This window comes from Saccopteryx bilineata, chromosome 8 (genome assembly GCF_036850765.1).
Source record: "Saccopteryx bilineata isolate mSacBil1 chromosome 8, mSacBil1_pri_phased_curated, whole genome shotgun sequence".
Taxonomy (NCBI): domain Eukaryota; kingdom Metazoa; phylum Chordata; class Mammalia; order Chiroptera; family Emballonuridae; genus Saccopteryx; species Saccopteryx bilineata.
In genome coordinates, this window is record NC_089497.1 from 52,278,009 (window position 1) to 52,295,794 (window position 17,786).

The 17,786-nt window shown below is 54.1% G+C and overlaps 1 protein-coding gene across 2 annotated transcripts in view; it reads right to left on the reverse strand.

The window, feature by feature from the left end:
* Positions 1-616: 616 nt before the first annotated feature.
* Positions 617-17,786, reverse strand: part of SEMA5B (semaphorin 5B) — a 135,253-nt gene continuing 118,083 nt past the window's right edge. Inside the window, exons 8-22 of one of the 2 annotated variants that reach the window (XM_066241394.1) lie at positions 17,193-17,478; positions 14,193-14,328; positions 12,837-12,987; positions 12,521-12,728; positions 6,916-7,033; positions 6,584-6,765; positions 5,275-5,418; positions 4,920-5,067; positions 4,577-4,802; positions 4,194-4,412; positions 3,527-3,697; positions 3,274-3,423; positions 2,976-3,020; positions 2,317-2,522; positions 617-2,079 (exon numbers count right to left, since the gene is read on the reverse strand). In XM_066241394.1, the coding sequence (XP_066097491.1) occupies positions 1,921-2,079; positions 2,317-2,522; positions 2,976-3,020; positions 3,274-3,423; positions 3,527-3,697; positions 4,194-4,412; positions 4,577-4,802; positions 4,920-5,067; positions 5,275-5,418; positions 6,584-6,765; positions 6,916-7,033; positions 12,521-12,728; positions 12,837-12,987; positions 14,193-14,328; positions 17,193-17,478 (2,549 nt within the window). In that variant the 3' untranslated portion in view covers positions 617-1,920. Of the gene's footprint in view, positions 2,080-2,316; positions 2,523-2,975; positions 3,021-3,273; positions 3,424-3,526; positions 3,698-4,193; positions 4,413-4,576; positions 4,803-4,919; positions 5,068-5,274; positions 5,419-6,583; positions 6,766-6,915; positions 7,034-12,520; positions 12,729-12,836; positions 13,045-14,192; positions 14,329-17,192; positions 17,479-17,786 lie in introns of both variants that reach the window. The other variant, XM_066241393.1, reaches the window with a different exon arrangement.

Below are 17,786 nucleotides of genomic sequence, written 5' to 3' on the forward strand. Positions count from 1 at the left end.
TGGGGGGGGGGGCATTACCTGGTAATTTTCCATGACTACCCTCCATCTGGACATACATGAGTGCCCTTGGGAAGCAGGCACACCGGACCCTCAAACATTCTTCAGCTTTACTGGCTCTACCAGGTCTGAGGAAATACAAAACCCTAAGACCTAACACACACATCCAGTCCCCCTGTAATTTCTGGACTCATAAGGTCAACAGGAACCCAGTGATAAATCCCAAAGCCGCAAAAACACTCCTTGTCCCCAGAGATCTGACTGGGCTCCACCCTGGCCTGAGGATTCTATTTCAGTTATCCCAGTAAGCACAAGGGATTCTAGGACACGAGGTCCAGCAATACTCTGTCCTTCCTGCTCTACCACTAGGACCACAGCCTAACTTACAGCCTGACCTACAAGTAGACTTTGCTGGGAATCCTATGAGAATTGATCCGGCCAATTAAGTCAGGAAATTGCTCTCTAAATTTAACACATCCATCATTCTCATCCAAAATACATAGTAGCATTGATTTGGAGGGCTGAGGCTTTGAGCTGATTTATTTAATCCAGCAAAAACTGCATGGGGTGTCCCCCCGCCTTATAGGTTTACTCATTTCTCAGTCATTTTTTTTTTAACTCAGCATTGTAAAAACCTCATAAAAATAACCCTGGCCAATACTCCCCTGCTGGACCCACACATTTCCTCACCGGTGCTGCTGCCCGGAAGAGCTGCTGGGAGCACGGGCAGAAACTTCCCGGCCGTGCTGCCTTTGGCATACCTCGTGTTCCCACTTGTGGATCTGTTTCTTCCTAATTCCAAAAAGAGTTTAGGGCAATGTGTGTGTGTTTGTCTCACAAATGGAAAGATATCCTCTACTGAAGTGAAACTCTACTTGGGTCATTTCCTCCACCCTGAGAAGGCCATCTGTCACCCAGGGAGCTGCTCTGACCAGATCAGACCAGGAGGAGCCCACAAGCATATGCACAAAGACAAAGTCCCATTTGGAGACTGGATATCATCTTTAATTAATAATGCCACAGCCCAACATCCTTTTTGTTGCTGTAGCAGGTTGTGAGTGTGTGTGTGTGTGTGTGTGTGTGTGTGTGTTCCTGAACAAATGAGGGGCCAGCAGGGGCTCCAAGCAGGTCTCAGCCAACAGCGCTTTTGAGCAGCAACTGGATGACAGTCTCCACAGCGGCACGGAGGCCAGGCTCCTGCCCCCTCTCTCCTGGACCACCTTTCGTTCATTCTGAGGGCAAGGCTAAAGCCAGTAGCAGCCCAGAGTAAAGGGCTTCTCAGCAAAGGTGAGTCTTCAGTCCTCGTCCCTCACTGCCTCTGACCGGAGGAACGTCCCCGGAAAAAGTATACACCGCTAGGCACAGGGCGACAACCTGGGCCGGCCTTGGTCCCTCCGTCACACCGGGACAGCACCACAGTGGCCACAGCCCTGGGCAGAGAATCCAGAGCTTCTGGGGCCATTCGATTAGTTCCTTTCAGAGAGAATCGAGATTTAGCCCAGGCTCTTCCTGGGGCCAGCCAGAGAGGGGCAGACTCGCCCATGATGGCCACACAGCTGTCATTTCCAGCCCAAACCTAAGAGCCTGCCCTCCTGCCATCTCCACTCTCCGACTCCTCACATGCCCAGCGGGGCCACAACGCAGACATGGTAGTGGAGGTTAGCATGGTGGTGAATCGAAAGGAGGCCACGAGAGACCTGGGTTGAGCTGGAACTGCAGCCACGTGCCAGCCTGAAGCCAGCTCTCTCTTCCATGGTCACTGCCAGCCTGAGCTCTTCTGAAGCCAGATGGGGCCCCCACAAGGCAAGGCAGCAAGTTCTTGGCTTAGTGCTGAAGGGGAAAACCAAACTGGCTCCACGGTCCCACCTCCACCTGCTCTGTGCCTCTGGAAGGCAAGGAGCCCAAGTCCCCAGGACAGTGGTATCAGCTGTTGGGGAAGCACCGTTGTCCAGGCGAGGCCTCAGGCCGGAAGCTGTGTTTGCTCAGTGGGCTGGGGTAGTAAGTGGTTGTGTACACATTGGTCTGTTGCAACGGATAGAAGCTGGCTTTGTCATCAGGGATCAGGTTATTCTTGTTCAGTGTCTGTGAGGCAAGTAAGGAACGAAACAAAGGGTAAAGGAACAGAGAGGGACGGGGACAGCCAGGTCAAGGGGATCAGGAGCCAGTTAATGAAAGGACATTCTAACTGCTGACACAGTCTTCTCTTCACAACACCACTGATCCCTCCCGAGTACCCAGCCCAGTGTGCCCACCTTACAGCCAGAACCACTGCCCCCATCACCCCGCCCTCTGCTTCAACAGGAAGGCTCCCATGCCCACCTTGAACTCCATGGGGGTGTACTTCTCATTCTTGGGGGTGCCCCCGCCCTTGTAGTGCAGGTGGTTGGGGGTGGCAGGATGGACTAGCGTGGACTCCTGGGACTGGCGCTGGCAGTGCTGGCACGACAGATACACTGCCAAGGTCAGCAGCCCAGAGCCCAGGAAACAAGAGATGCCTGTGGCTACCAGGTGAATGACACTGAACCCTGGGAGAGGGAGAGGGAGAGGCAAGTGGTGAGGAAAGGGGTGCTGTGCAGGGGAGAGCCTGCCAACCGCCTCCCAGAGGAGGCTCGGAGACAAAGGAAGGAGTTCTGAGGCAAGAGCCAATGGATACAGGCAGGCTGGGCAGCCCCTCACCGGGGCCTCTCTCTCAGGACCGCCTAGGCCGTGGGTCTGAGGCCAGCAGAGGATGTGGAGTTGGATGATTCTTCTTGAATACAGACTTGATGACTGCCTCCTAGTTGGGGGGGCATGGATGAAACTTCCCAGACCACCCCCACCCTGCCACATGGTCTACAGCAGTGAGGAACCCCCACAAGATTTGTCTATCTGGAACGGGGCGGTGGAGAGGTTCCAGATTTCAAAGTAAGGTGTGTCTCCTCCTTAAAGAGGAGGGATAGAAGGACAGTGTCATAAAAGGGTGGGGGAGTTCCTTTTACCTCCACAGCCGGTGGCCTCCTCCACACTGGAGGCAGGCAGGATCACTGCAGGAAGACAAGCAAAGAGGGTGTTGGGACATGGAGGAGAAGAGAGGGGCCTCTCTGGGCCTAGATGTCTCTAGGAGGACCCCTAGGTCAGCATGGGCTGTGGGCTAGGCCTGGGGGTCCTGTGCCTCCTACCCTGATGTTCCATCCTGCACCCCCACCCCCACCCCCAAGGATACATGCTTCAGAAAGGGAAGGAAGTTGGGGGCTCAGTGGGAAGCGCTGGCGTGAAGGTGCTGGCCGGAAGACCTACCCGGAATCTCGCTGTAAGGGCACGGGCGGCTCTGACTGCTGTTTCCAGCACAGCTGCTGGGCCCTGGAACCAGATCCTCACAGTGCCGGCCGCGGGTTTGGACACCGTCCTCAGTGCATGCACTCCACTCAGACCACAGTGACCAGCCTTCTGTGGGTTGTGGGTTGGGACAAGGTTAACTGCCCCAACACCCTCTAGTGGGGAGTGGAGGGCTCTATGATGCTTCCCAGCTCAGGCCAGATGTGCTCAGTACCTGGGCAGGCCTGCGTGGCACACAATGCCTCCTCTGTGTGCAGCCCCAGACAGATGTCCTCGCCTGGGGAGGGTGCCGGGCTGGTGCATGAACGTGTGCGTTGATAGTGGCCACCACCGCAGGAGGCTGAGCATGGGGACCAAGAGGTCCAGCAGGACCAGGCGCCCCGCACTATAAGGGGACAAGGTATGTGCGCGGGCTGCAGGTGCAGGAAGAACCCAAAACAGTTTCCTACCCCATTCCGGGCAAGGCCATTTCCGCCCTGGGCCACACAGAGCTCAACATCCGCCCCACCCCCACTCCCACAGCTCACTGTTAAGGAGAGGCCCTTCCCTGTCAGAGGTGGAGGGAAGGGGATTCAGGCTGCAGAGGAGTCATCAAAAACCAACTCAAAACAAGTTCCTTATCTGGCTAACCCATTAGAGGAGAAAAAAAAGTGACAGGAAGGCGAGGAAAAAGCCCTGCTCTATGGGAGGAGCTGCTGGGTCCCAGTTCAGGGCAAGAAACTGCCAACGCTGGGGTCCCTTGTACAGCATTGGCCGGGAGAAGAGGTCACTTGGGCATGAGGTGTGGTCTGGGTAGGCCTGGGAGTCCCCTAGATGGGGGGTCCCCGCGTGGAGGTCTCCCTAGGCGGGGTTTCCCTGAACCACAGTTACTACAGGGTTACCTGGACAAGCGTGGGGGTTGCAGTCCTGGTACTCAGTAGCGTCGCCCACGCAAGGCAGGCCCCCGTTGCGGGGCTCCGGGTTCGTGCACGTCCTCTTGCGGATGTGGAAGCCCAGCTCGCAGTCCCGGGAGCAGGACGACCAGGGGCCCCAGGCGGCCCAGCCCCCGCTCACCACGTGCTGGGCGGTGCCCCCGCTGCGCAGCAGGTCCTCCACCAGGGCTAGGGTGGAAGGACCAGCCTCAGCAACGAGGGCTTCCTCCAAACCGCGCGCCCCGCGCGCCCCGCCCGCCCCGCGCGCCTGCTCCAGCCGCCGCCGCCGCCCCTGCCCCATCGCTCTGGGCCTCGGAGGGAGGGTGGCCGGCGGGGCGGGCGCGGGCCTGTACCGTCCGTGTCACAGGTCCCCGAGCTGTCAGCCGGGCAGGTTCGGGTCTCGGTCCTCCTCCTGCCAAACTGCAGGCCGTGGGGGTCGGGCAGGGGCGCGCGGCACGTGAAGCGGAACCGCTGCTCCTGCCGCGCGCCGCCCTGGGTCACGTTCACCGGCAGCCACGGCGTCCACGGCGTGTTGCGCCGCACTTCCGGGCAGCCTTCGGGGTTGCACGTCTTGAATTCCTTGGGGACGGGAGCCGGGGCTGTTTCCTAGCCTTGCAGCTCCCAGGCGTGCCCTGCGGTTTCGGCCCGGGCCCTCCTCCCAGTGGCGCCCCCTGGCGACCCAGCCCCGGCTCTCACCACGCCGCAGCCCGGGCAGGAGTTGCCGTTTTCACAGGCCCGACGTCGAGACTGCACGCCGCCCCCACAGTTGCTGCTGCACTTGCTCCAGGAGCCCCAGGATGCCCAAAAGATGGGTACCGGGCACGGCGCGTTTTCATTACAGAACCTGGGGATATGAAGGGAGAGGGTCATCCCTGGACCGAGCAGGCATCCCCTTCCCTAGTAAGAGGTCACTGGGAGTGCAAACTGAAAAGGAGGAGAGTCCACAGGATCACCTGGAACATCCTGGCCACATTATAGGGGGCCCTGGCAGGTCTGGGACCTCAGGGCTAGCTTCCCTGTCTCAGAAACCCCCAGCCACAGCCTAGCTCACCGCTCCTCCCGGCTTTTGCCCACGCAGATGCGACCCCCGTGGCGGGGAGCAGGGTTGCTGCAGCTTCGCTGGCGGACCTGGAATCCTATCCCACAGGTCGTGCTGCAGAGGGCCCACGATGACCACGCAGTCCACGCCCCATTCCTGGCGGGGTCAGAAGGGACACAGATAGATGACCTGTGAGCCTTAGCTTCTCTGATATAGCCTACATCTAGGCAGATGGATCTTGTTGTTGTCAGGAAGTGCCAGACAGTGACAGAAAATACTAGCTCTAATCAGGCCATCTCAGGCAAACTCATTCACTTATTCTTTCATTCACTCCTCAAACATGTCTTGAGAGCCTTCTTGTGTATATCAGGCTGAGCTCAGGGCTAAGGGTACAGAGCTAGGACATGGTCTCTACTCACAGGGGCAAAAGGACAGATTCTCTAGAAAGGGCCCCAATCATCTTTCCAGTCTGCAACCTTTGGTTCAGCCTGCTTGGTTGGCCAACACTTGCGCTCAAACGCATGCTCCCTCCACTGAATCCCGCTGCAGGTGCTTTGCTTCGACCTCAGACACCACTCACTCTTGTCTACTTTGACTCCAATTTTCAAATTTTGGCTCCACCACTTACTGGCTGTATAAGTCTGGGAAAGTCACTAAAACTCTCTGCCTCATCATATTCTTATCTTTAAGGTAAGGATAATGATTGTAGTCCTACCACCATGAGGTTGTTGTAACAGTTAAATTAATAAATGTATACAGAATTAAGTTATTTTAAGAGTGTTCAGAATTGTAGGTTAATTGTTATACCACTTTATGGAGTCCTGAGGTGCTAGGCAGTGTGCAAGCACTGTATATATATTATCTCCTGAAACCCTCTCAACAACCCTGGGTGGGGTGGGATGGGGTCGGGGAGCGTGACTCTCACTTAGAGAAGCTCAGAGTGGTTAGCTGGCTTGGCCGAGGTCACACCTCCAGACAGTAGCAATCTAGGATTGGCACTAGGTCTGCCTGCCTTACCACCATCCCATCCTGTCCTTCACATTTGGGACAATAAGGCGTATTAAGGCTAAGGTCTGTCCAAGGGTGACTGCCATGTCCATCTAGCCTTCCTCTTTCTATCAAGAGCCCCCACACAGAAGAACTTCCCTCCCACTAGAGTGGAAATTCCCGCAGGCTTCATGTTTCCTGCCTCAGACTTTATTTACCTGTCCAGTGCCCTGCACAGCCCTGAAGAGGTCTCCGTCCTTTGGTGCAAACACTTGGGTGGGGTGCCCCACTCCAGTTTAGACAGTAGCTGTGAAAGCCGTGTTTCCTCACATACCTGGAGCAGTTGGCGATGTGGATGGCTGGGCCCAGGCAATCTTGGCCCCCACAGCGGGGTTGAGGGGTGTCGCAGGCTCGGGCCCGACACAAGCAAGAGCCTGAGTTGTCCCCATCTAAGTGCTCACATGGTTGCCATGGTGACCACGGGCCAAAGCCACCATCCCGAGTCACATTCCGCACCTGTAGACATACATCAGAGGCATAGTCTAATCCCATAGACGGAGCAGGGAAGGCACAGGTCCTGAGGGATACAGGAGTGCTGACGGCGAGGCAGTCTGAACTGGAGGGAGAGGTCCTGAATTGGTGGGGAAGGTACAAGGGGGTTCTCACAGGACATGCTGTGATGTTCTGGGTCCAGAGGCTCATGTTGGAGCTGTCCTCAAGTGTGCTGCAACGTTGCTGCTTCCCGTCCCAGCCGCAGTATGGGTCCCGGGCCTCCAGGCATGCCCTGCCAGACGGAAGTCCTGAGACTCAAGCCCACTGGCCTCCCCTCCTTACCTGCGTACTAGAAACACACCTGGCGGCCCCCCTCTGCGCACCCTTTCCGTCCAGTCGCCTCCACAATAGAGTTCGCCCGACACTTACTGTGTGCCAGGCATCATTTTGAAGTGCTTTACAAGCATGAAAAACTTTAATACAACTCAATGAGCAAGGTAATGCTATTGTCCCCATGGGGTCTGCAGAGGGACATTCCATTTGCCAAAGCGGCCAGGGATGTTGGAGGCTAAAGACATACATGAAAAAGTCAAGCAATTGTCAGTTTTGGTGTTTCTAGGATAGAATCCCTCTTTTCTCTTGAAGCTTCAGGGAGAGTCACTTGTCAGGTGAGTTCTTTTATTTATTTATTTATTTATTTATTTATTTATTTATATTTTTTGTATTTTTCTGAAGTTGGAAACAGGGAGGCAGTCAGACAGACTCCCGCATGCCCACCAGGGGGCGATGCTCTGCCCATCTGGGGCAGTGCTCTGTTGCAACCAGAGCCATTCTAGCGCCTGAGGCAGAGGCCACAGAGCCATTCTCAGTGCCGGGGCCAACTTTGCTCCAATGGAGCCTTGGCTGCAGGAGGGGAAGAGAGACAGAGAGGAAGGAGAGGGGGAGGGGTGGAGAAGCAGATGGGTGCTTCTCCTGTGTGCCCTGGCTGGGAATCGAACCCGGGACTCCTGCACACCAGGCCGATGCTCTACCACTGAGCCAACCGGCCAGGGCCGAGTTCTTTATTTTTAATGAGTTCAATAGACCATGTTTCCAGACCGAGCTCCAGAGAGAAAAGAGATTTTATGAGAGGACCATATGGAGAAGAGGGTGGAGCTTCCCCTTGTCACTAGCAGAGGTAAAAAAAGACAGTGCTGTCCCTTGTTCTGGCAACCCATGACCTTGTACAAGGGAGGTGATGCTTGGGGCTCCAGTGGGTGAGGGTCTCACTGGACCCCAATAAACATATGGATTCCCCCAGTTGGGAATCCAGAACATTCATCTGTTGCTCAAGAATCCATTTCCACTTTATTCACTCCACACAATTTGTGTAAATTGTACAGTATAAGTACACTGATATTTTCATCTAGGATCAGTGGTTTGACTTGGGAGTGTTTCGCCAGCAGAGTGCATCAAACTAGACATCGTGAGACTAAATACAATACATGCGCAAATGCAGTCCCAGCAACCTGTGGGTTTGAGATTCTACTCACTGGCTGACATTTGGACCAAACTGGCTGCTAGCAAATTCAACCAGTCAGGACTCAGTAAAGCCCAATCCTGAGTGTATTTCCCCCAGCTCTCAGAAAAGGGTGCCAAGCTCTAGAAGCAGCTGATGTTGCACTTTATAAGCAACATACATTAAATTAAAAAAAGGAACTAGCCATGACTAGTGAATAATAATAATAATAAATATACTATTTAACAAAACCGAATGTCTGCCAGTAGAGAACATGGGTAAGTGCAGGAAATCTGAATCAGTTTACACAAGGTAAAAGCAGAAGATTCAGGAGGAAAGCAATTTGCCTTCTTTCAGCCAAGGCCTAGCCAGTTCTAGAACAGTGGTTTCCAGTTCTGTCTGCAAATTGGAATCTCCTGGGGATCTTTTAAAAAGCTTAAGCAAACAAAACAAGAATGCTGCCTTTATCTGGGCCTTTGCACTGGAGTGGGCCCAGGCACTGGAATCTTGTAAACACTCCCCAGGTGACTCTAATGAATAGCATGGGTGAGAACTGCTGTTTCGGGGCCCCTTTGTCTGTTCCAAAGCCAAGAGATGAAGTGCCTTGTCTGTCCAACCCACGACAGAATAATAAAAGCAAAGAGAAACCTCAGAACAGACGCTAGTCCCAGCTCCCACTCCCCCTCATCAGACTCCTTCACCCTCTCAGCCTCTCCGATTCCAAGAACACTCCTGCCCTGTCCTGTCCCTGGCTCTGGCTGCCGGAGGGGGCCTGCAAGACTGCCTGGGGCTGGCTATTGCCTGAGGTCTCTTGTTCATGCCACTCCAAAGCTTACAGAGCAGGGAACATTCTTAAGAAAAGTAAAGCTCCAAGCAGGGAAGAGTTAAAGTGAGTCTCTGACTCTGGAATTGGGTGGCAGTTTAGATTTTTTTCATAAACGCAGCCATCAGACCGATAATGTTCACCATGTCTTTTTTTTTACTGCAGTGCCTCAAGCAGCCATTACAGAAAGGAACAGGTTCGTTCCATGGGCTCAGAGGCAGGACGGAGATGGATGGTGGAAGTGGCAAGCTGGCCGTTTCCAGCACCATGTAGGGAGTCTCTAAATGGGAGCTGTCCAGGGTAGCAGTGGTGTCGCAGGAGCTCGAGAGCAAATAAATGTCTTATTTAAAGTGGCAGGAGAGGTGAGCCAAGGCCCCCGGCAGAGAGGGAAGTTGGGAGGAGACACTGTCCGAGCCTCCCTCCTGAGGGAGCTGGGTAGAGGCCACCCCCCTCCAGTGCATCCTGAAAGGCATGCTGGGACGAGGAGGGGGTGACTCATGCATAAACACTTTGTAGAGCCAAGTCAGCCTTCATTCCCTCTGCTCCTCCTCCTGGGAGCCCTGGTCTCTCTCCGGCCAGGTGAGGCTTCTGGTTGTGCCCCATGGAACTGAATTTTGCCTGAGTAGAAGGAGGGGGCTGGACACAGGCCCCTGGATTCTGGGTAGAGGAGGGGGCCTGAAAGAGCTCTGTTAACCCACTCTCATCCTCTTGCCAGCTTTGAGGAATGAGGAAGAAAACATGAAATGCATATTCTAGGATAACACCCTGCGACAGCTCACCGCATCCTGTGCAAAGTCTGATAGACGCTGGCTTCCAGTCTCTGGGGTGCCCAGCTTGGTGGCTGCACGGGTTTACTGTGGCCATTTTACTAACTCTGCAATAATGAGACCTCACATTTTACACTTTACATCCTTTATACCTTTAGGGCAGGGTTTTCACTGAATACACAAACAGCTTTTATCCCAAACTCAGAAAGCTAAAATAGGATGAATGTTTCACTCTCCTAATTGACCTCTTTCTAACTTGCTCTTCCACCTGGCCACACTATGCAACCTGCCTGTCTCGGCAGCACCATGTGAGTGGGGACATATTCCAGCGACATCTTTCTTCTTCTCGTTCCACTGCAGACCCCATTACTTCATATCTGGCTATTAGCTCATGCTGGCCAACCATCTACCCCAAGACAGTGCTGCCCACCACTGCCTGACTGATCTTCGTAAAACACCCATTCTCGCTGCCTGTCACTCACTCTCCTGCTCAAAGACCACTTCAGTGCCCACAGTCATAGGATTCAAATCAAAATCCTCTCTTGGCATTCTCAGCTGGCCTCAATCCACTTTCCAGCCCATTCCTCACTCCTCTCCTGCGCCAACCCCACCTCAGGCCACATCAAGAAGGAGCAATCGTGTGGATACCACTGTATGCCTTGGGCATGGCCTTCTGGTGGAATATAAAAAATACTGGAACACAGAGTTTACCTTCAAGGATTTACAACCTTTTTTTTTTTTTTTGGTATTTTTCTGAAGCTTGAAACGGGGAGAGATAGTCAGACAGACTCCCGCATGCGCCCGACCGGGATCCACCCGGCACGCCCACCAGGGGGCGACGCTCTGCCCACCAGGGGGCGATGCTCTGCCCCTCTGGGGTGTCGCTCTGTCGCGACCAGAGCCACTCTAGTGCTTGGGGCAGAGGCCAAGGAGCCATCCCCAGCACCCGGGCCATCTTTGCTCCAATGGAGCCTCGGCTGCGGGAGGGGAAGAGAGAGACAGAGAGGAAGGAGAAGGGGAGGGGTGGAGAAGCAAATGGGCGCTTCTCCTGTGTGCCCTGGCCGGGAATCGAACCCGGGACCTCTGCACGCCAGGCCGACGCTCTACCACTGAGCCAATAGGCCAGGGCGATTTACAACCTTTTAAAGAACATGGCATATATGAAAAGTTTCATAACAGCACAAGAGTTAAGAGCACAAACTATGGGGAAAATGCCATTAGCAGGTGGCCTGTGACTCATTGCCAAGTGGTACTGTCTCTATTCAAGTTTGCAGATTGTAGACTCCAGAGAGCCCAGGAGGCTGGAGACCCCTAAATGCATTTCCAGAGATAAAAAAAGGAATAAGGACACTAGCTACCAGTTATGACTCGCTGGATAGGTGCTTCGTGAATATTTTCCCAATCCATAAAACGACTTGGCTAAAATTTAGTATCATTTGCTCCACCATTATTTCCCCCTGCTTTCCTGATGAAAAAGCTGAAGCTCAAAAGGTTGAGTAACTTGCTCAAGATCAGACAGCTAGCAGACAATGGAGCCCAGATGGAACTCCAGGTGTGTCTAGTTCTAGCATGAGTCCCTCTTGCTGCACCCCTGCCTCTCCCACATGGCAGATACAAGCCAAGACTTCTCTCCCCAAACACACATACAGAACTCTGAGGAAAATATAAGTGTTCTTGGCATATTTCATGTTGCCTCGCTCCTGTCACACCGACAGCCTGCAAAATGCTCTGAGCATGGCAGGGCTAAGTAAATGTTTGGTGTTTTGTGAATGGAGCCATGTGTTGGGGCTGAGGGGAGTTTGAGTGTCTGCCCACTGCCCCTCACCCCTGCCCCGGCTGCCACATCAGGACTATCCAGCCTTTCCCCCTGCCCTCCAAGCCTCTGCCCAGCTCCCAGAATACCCCACTGGGACTGGAGGACAATATCCTTGGCAGAAGGAAATCCATTTGTCTCCCAAATCTTAAGGACAGATGGGCACCGCCAGGAGGTCTCTGTGTTGCAAAGACCACAGCAGTCCATGTTCGCTGTGGCTATGCCAGCTAAAGGCAGCTTTGGACTAGTTCAAAAGAGGGGGTGCAGCTTAGGAGAGGCTCACATGGTTGCAGTCTGAACTATATCTCCATTTGACTTTTGGAATAAGTTTTTGTTTCCCCCTTAAATGCCAGTGTCACTGTTGCCAAATTTGTGAATCAGAAGCGGTCTCAGAAGCGGTCGGGAAGGGGGTGCAGTCTCCATGTGGCTCTTCACCCCCAGCCCACCCAAACCAGGCTTCCGTGATCTTCTAAGAAGGGAAGAGAGGCAAAGATGGGGGAGGTAACTGAAAAGATCTCCCATCTGTCACCACCTCTCTCTGGTTTTGAAGATAAAGACCACAATCTGAATGGAAACAATTGAGAAGAAATCAAGTGGGCTCTAACTATGGGTCTGGCAACAGGGATAACAGCCACCATCACACCCCCAGGCAATGACAAGTGGTTTAGGCCAATATCCCAACTGACCTTCACAAAACCCTGTTGAAATTTTTAAGAGGAGGAAACCAAGATTCGGAGAGGTTAAGTGCCTTGTCCGAGGGCACACAGCTGGAGACTGTTCCAGGATGTCACCCCATGTCCCACAGACTCCAAAGTGACTCCTCCCAGGCGCGATTGGCGGGGATAAGCCTGGGGAGGCCCGCCCCTGGCACTGCTTACCCCTTGTTGCGGTAGGAGGCGCACCTCTCCAGAGGGACGCGCAGCACCGTGTCGCTCAGCCCCACGAAGAGCGCTCGGGAGCTGTGCAGGATGCGCAGGCTGCGCAGGGGCTCGCGGCGCCCGGGGGGCAGCACGTGTAGCTCCTCCAGGTAGCAGCCGCGGAGGCTGCGGCTTGTGGTGGACAGTGCTTTCAGGATGGTGCCCGACTCTGGAAAGGTCCGATGAGAATGGTCTTAAAGGGCCAGGAACCCTAGAACCTTAACCCTCGCCCCTCAACCTTCTCCCACTCCGAGCCCTGTTCCGGAAGCGGGCTCACCGGTGCCTATGTAGAGCACGTGGTAGAGCGTGTCCTTGGCCTGCACAAGGTCCACCACGAGGTGTGAGAAGCGCACACTGTCCTGGGTGACACAGGGCTCGGGTGTCACCGGCTGCACGGCCTCGCTCATCAGGAACAGGCGCTGTGCGTCCTGCAGGCTGCGCTCAGTCAGGTTCTCGTTGGGGCCCACCTCGGACAGGGTGCCGCACTGCGCAGGGAGGCGCGTCACAGGTGCCCAGCCGAGGGGCTGCCACAATCCCCTATCTCCCTTCTTCCTTATTGTAACCCAGGTGGTCACGGCGGACTCTGATTCTTCCGTGCTCCCCTACATCCCCTCTAACCCCTGCACCCTCTTCTAGGAAGAGATGTCTCTTCTTTGGGAAGTAAGGGAAACCAAGGCTTGGGACTACAGGGCAGGAAGTACCTGCCAGGCTCGAGGAAGAAGAGGCAGAAAGGGGATTGGATTATCTAAACACAGATTATTTGAGTGTAGATAATAAGTGTCCTGTGGGCTTATGCTGGTGCTGTAGGTGCCCCTCCCTCCTGTTGGGCCAAGCCCTGGCTTTCCTCTCTCGTGTCCTTACCTTCTCAAGTTCTGATGCCTTCTGAACCAAAACTGGAAGGCAACTACCATTTACTGAGTACCTGCTACAGTCCAGGAACCATAGCGATTGCATATCAACCCTCACAGGTATCTGTGAGGTCAATGGAATTATCCCTACATGCCAGATAAAGGTTGAGTGACTTGTCCAAGGTCACACACACACACAGAGGGCTAGATCTGGGTCAAGATTGTTGGACTAAAAAGCCTGAGGCCTTCCCTTGCTCCATTCTGGCCCTGGGCAGGAAGTTGAATGGATAGTCCACTATCAGTAGCTTCCTTTGTCCCATGGCTCTTTCCCCTTCTGTGTCACAGCACTGGAGGTGCTCATACTACCCAGGGCACCCAGTGCCCTCACCACTCCTGGCATTCAGACACCCTCCAGGCATAAATACTCATGCTGGGTAGACTGCAAGTGAACACCAGCTAAAATCCTCAAATTCTGGCCAGATAGATCAGTGTAGAGGACAGCTTTTCTGGTCCCCTATACTGAGTAGAGCTAAGGTTGCACCTTCCTACCTCCCTGGAGGTGGGGTCACATTTAGAGATGGCTCAGAGGATGCTCCCTTACTGTGGGTCCCAACCACCCTGACCTTCCCATTCCACTCTTAGAGGTTACCTAGCACCCTCTTGGGGACCACTGTAGACACCTCAGATACGTGTAGACCAGCAAGGACAGGTTTGGGAATCGGCTTGTGGCTGATAGTCTGGTGGAAAGTGAGTGTGCAGAGAGGGGAAGGGAGGAGAAGCTGTACCTGGAAATTGGGGATGGGGTTAGCGATGGGAAGCCAGGCAGCTCTCGGGTTCTCCTGGTAGCGAAACGGGCCATTGAAAGCCTGGGAGATGGCACTGAGGTTGAAGGCGCAGACGGCAGAAGCAGCAATGCTGTTTCTGAAAGGCAAGAGATAACGGGATACAGCCCCCCCCCCAGCAGGCCTCAGCACCCTCCTTAAGCCTCACCGCCAGCTGGCAAGGCACCGCCTGGCACAGTGCCAAGGCCGATTAAACACTTATGATGAGCCTGGTGCCTTCCGCATGACGGGCTGTCACAGAGGGAGGAAACACGATCCTCTGCTCTGGGAACTCTCAGGGAAAGAAAGACCCACTGATGAGAAGCACTGGTGGGCTCCTCTGAGCTCCTTTCTCATCCCATCCCTTCTCCTGGTGGAGGGTAAAATAAACTTTTCAAACATTTCGTCCAAGGCCACTGCAGGAAATATATTCTATGTTACAACTTAGTATACACACGTGTATGCACACACACATCTGCAATGAATTTTTATGAAATAATACTTACCCTTATTAAATACATTATACTCTGATACTTTTACTCCAGTCTATTCTGTTTTATTTAATTTTTTTAAAAGCAGGTAACCAAACCTCCGATACACCGCAGCCCACAGCACCCTGAGCCTGATGGCCTCTGAGACACCTTTTCAGTCAGAGTGACATTTCCAGGAGTCTGACGTGAACAGTCAGAGATGATACCACTACTCAAAATGTTTCTAGTTCTGTTCTTTGCATTCAGTCCCTCTCCCAAATGTGTCCACTCCTGCCCGGTGTCTTCCCTGCCCTGACCCCCTGGATGCTGTCCTGTCTTCCTGGCTGGCCTCCCTGCAGCCTGCCTCGTCTCCTCTAATCCGTTCACACAGCGGCCAGATTGTGTGTTTCAAAATGCACATCCTAGCTAGTCTCTGGCCTGCTTCAACCCCTTCAATAACTTACTGCTCTTAGGATAATGATCAAAACCCATAAAGCAGTCTACAAGGCCTGCAGGACCCAACCCTCCGTTCCAGCCCTTCTCCCTCCTCTCTGGTCTTTCTCCTCACCTTTGAGGGTCCTGCCACGCTGCTCATTCCTCAAACCTTCCATCCTACCCAAAAGCTTTGCCTGTGTTGCTCCCTTGGGCTAGACCACAGCTCTCCCCTAGTTAATTCTTATTTATCTGTGGATGTCACTTCCTATAAGAAGTCTTCCGGATCACCACCCCCACCATACCTTTAGAGGTTTCCCTGCACACTGTCTCTTTGCTTTGTAGCATTTATCACAATCAAAATCATGTAATAACTACCCTCTCTAGAATGTAAGTTCCTTAAGGACAGAGACAGGTCTGTTCTTGCTTCTGGGTACCCCCCGACACCAACCCACCCAACAAGCACTTGGCATGGAGATGGCCCACACAATACAAACTATTAACAATATGTGAGTGTCGTTATTTCTTTTTTTTTTTTTTTTTTTTTTTCATTTTTTCTGAAGCTGGAAACGGGGAGAGACAGTCAGACAGACTCCCGCATGCGCCCGACCGGGATCCACCCGGCACGCCCACCAGGGGCGACGCTCTGCCCACCAGGGGGCGATAATCTGCCCATCCTGGGTGTCGCCATGTTGCGACCAGAGCCACTATAGCGCCTGGGGCAGAGGCCACAGAGCCATCCCCAGTGCCCGGGCCATCTTTGCTCCAATGGAGCCTTGGCTGCGGGAGGGGAAGAGAGAGACAGAGAGGAAAGCGCGGTGGAGGGGTGGAGAAGCAAATGGGCGCTTCTCCTGTGTGCCCTGGCCGGAATCGAACCCGGGTCCTCCGCATGCTAGGCCGACGCTCTACCGCTGAGCCAACCGGCCAGGGCGGAAAGATTTTATTTATTCATTTTAGGGGGGGTGGAGAGAGAGAGGGAGAGAGAGAAGAGGGGAGGAGCTGGAGGTATCAACTCCCATATGTGCCTTGACTGGGCAAGTCCAGGGTTTTGAACCGGCAACCTCAGAATTTCCAGGTTGACACTTTATCCACTGCGCCACCAGAGGTCAGGCTGACCATTATTTCTTCTTGATGCCTCTCCAGTGGCTCCTGCCCTTTGCTCACCTTCTGGTGCTGACTGGCAGGCCGGTCATTGAGCCCTGGCTGTCGGCTCCTGGCCTGTGCGGGCTGTGCTGCATGTCTGTCCCCCTGGCTCGGATGGCCTCTCTGTCCCTACTCCCTGGCTTTATTGTCATCCCTGTACAGCCCCTCAGATGGTCCTTCCTGTAGCTAGCTTGGCCCTCATCCAGTGCCTGCTACGAGGGGTTGGAGGGTCAAGGTAAGCAATCACCTCTCTGTGGCTCCCGTGTTTCTGATATTCTTATGAACCCTGCACAGCACGCTGTACAACAAATGCTCTCCTTGGTCTCTGCCACCCATTCAGCATTCTCTATGTGAAAATCACACAGATAGGTCAGCCCTGACATAGGAGGAGGAGGTGGGGGGAGGGCTCATGTCCTTGGCGAGGGTTACCCTTTCCTACACCTAAGAAAACAAAAGGGCTCTGACCCCCAGCCTGGGTTTTCCAGTGAAGCCAGGCTTGTCAGCCTCTGCGGGGCGGGTGCAGCAGGGCCAAGGGCTCCTGAGGCTGGAAGGGAATGTGAAGAACCCTCTCGGAACCTCCCCAGTAGGGGGCTGCAGACCTGTCCAGAGCTGACAGCCCCGTCAGGGCAGCTAGTTCACTTTCACCACCAGCAAGTTCTCCATGAAGCCGCAATACAGCAGCTCCTTTTATTTCCTCATATCTGCCCTTCAGAGCAGCCAGGAATAAATGCTGCCCACTGCAGAGGCAGCGAGTCACAGAATCCTCAGACGGTCCAGTGCAGAAGAAACCAGAGTCCCCGTTGTACAGAAAGAGAAACCAGACTCAGATAGGACTCCCCCGAGCCCACCAGGCTGCAAGGTCAGATCTGAGCGTGTCCCCGGCATCACAGGGAAGGGGCGGCCGAGGGCAGGGACTCACACGTTAGTGGTGAAGACCCCGTAGATGAGGTCCTGCTCAGGCAGGTGGAAGGCACTCTGCAGCTCATTGTAGTAGAAGGGGACCTCGCCTGGGCGGGAGCAGTTGAGCCGGGCTTTCATGAACGTGGTCCACGTGTCCTCCAGCAGGAAGCGGCCCCCCACGTCATTCTTGCACACGCGGGCCACTCGAGAGTACACGGTGCGCCCGCAGTCGTGCTCCACTGCGTTCTCTCGCAGGAAGAAGTACGCGAACAACCCAATATCATAGGCTGCCACAAAGTTTGGCTCTGGGGGCAGAAGAGGAACAAGGAGTGGGCCAGGCCAGCAGGAAGTACAGGGGCAGAGTTGGGAGTACTGGACGACTTCCTTCTTCCCAGATGAGCGTCCTGACACTTCCCCCCCAGCTTGGGGACCTGGGGGCTCTAACTAACCCTGTTCCCATCTCCAATTCAAAGTGCAGTTATAACAGTTAACAGGCACTACTGAGCACTCGCTGTGCACCAGGCCCTATTATGAGGACTTTATATAGATTAGCCATTTGATCCTCTTAACAACCTAATACGATCAGCCCTTTATTATAAATGAGAACATGAAA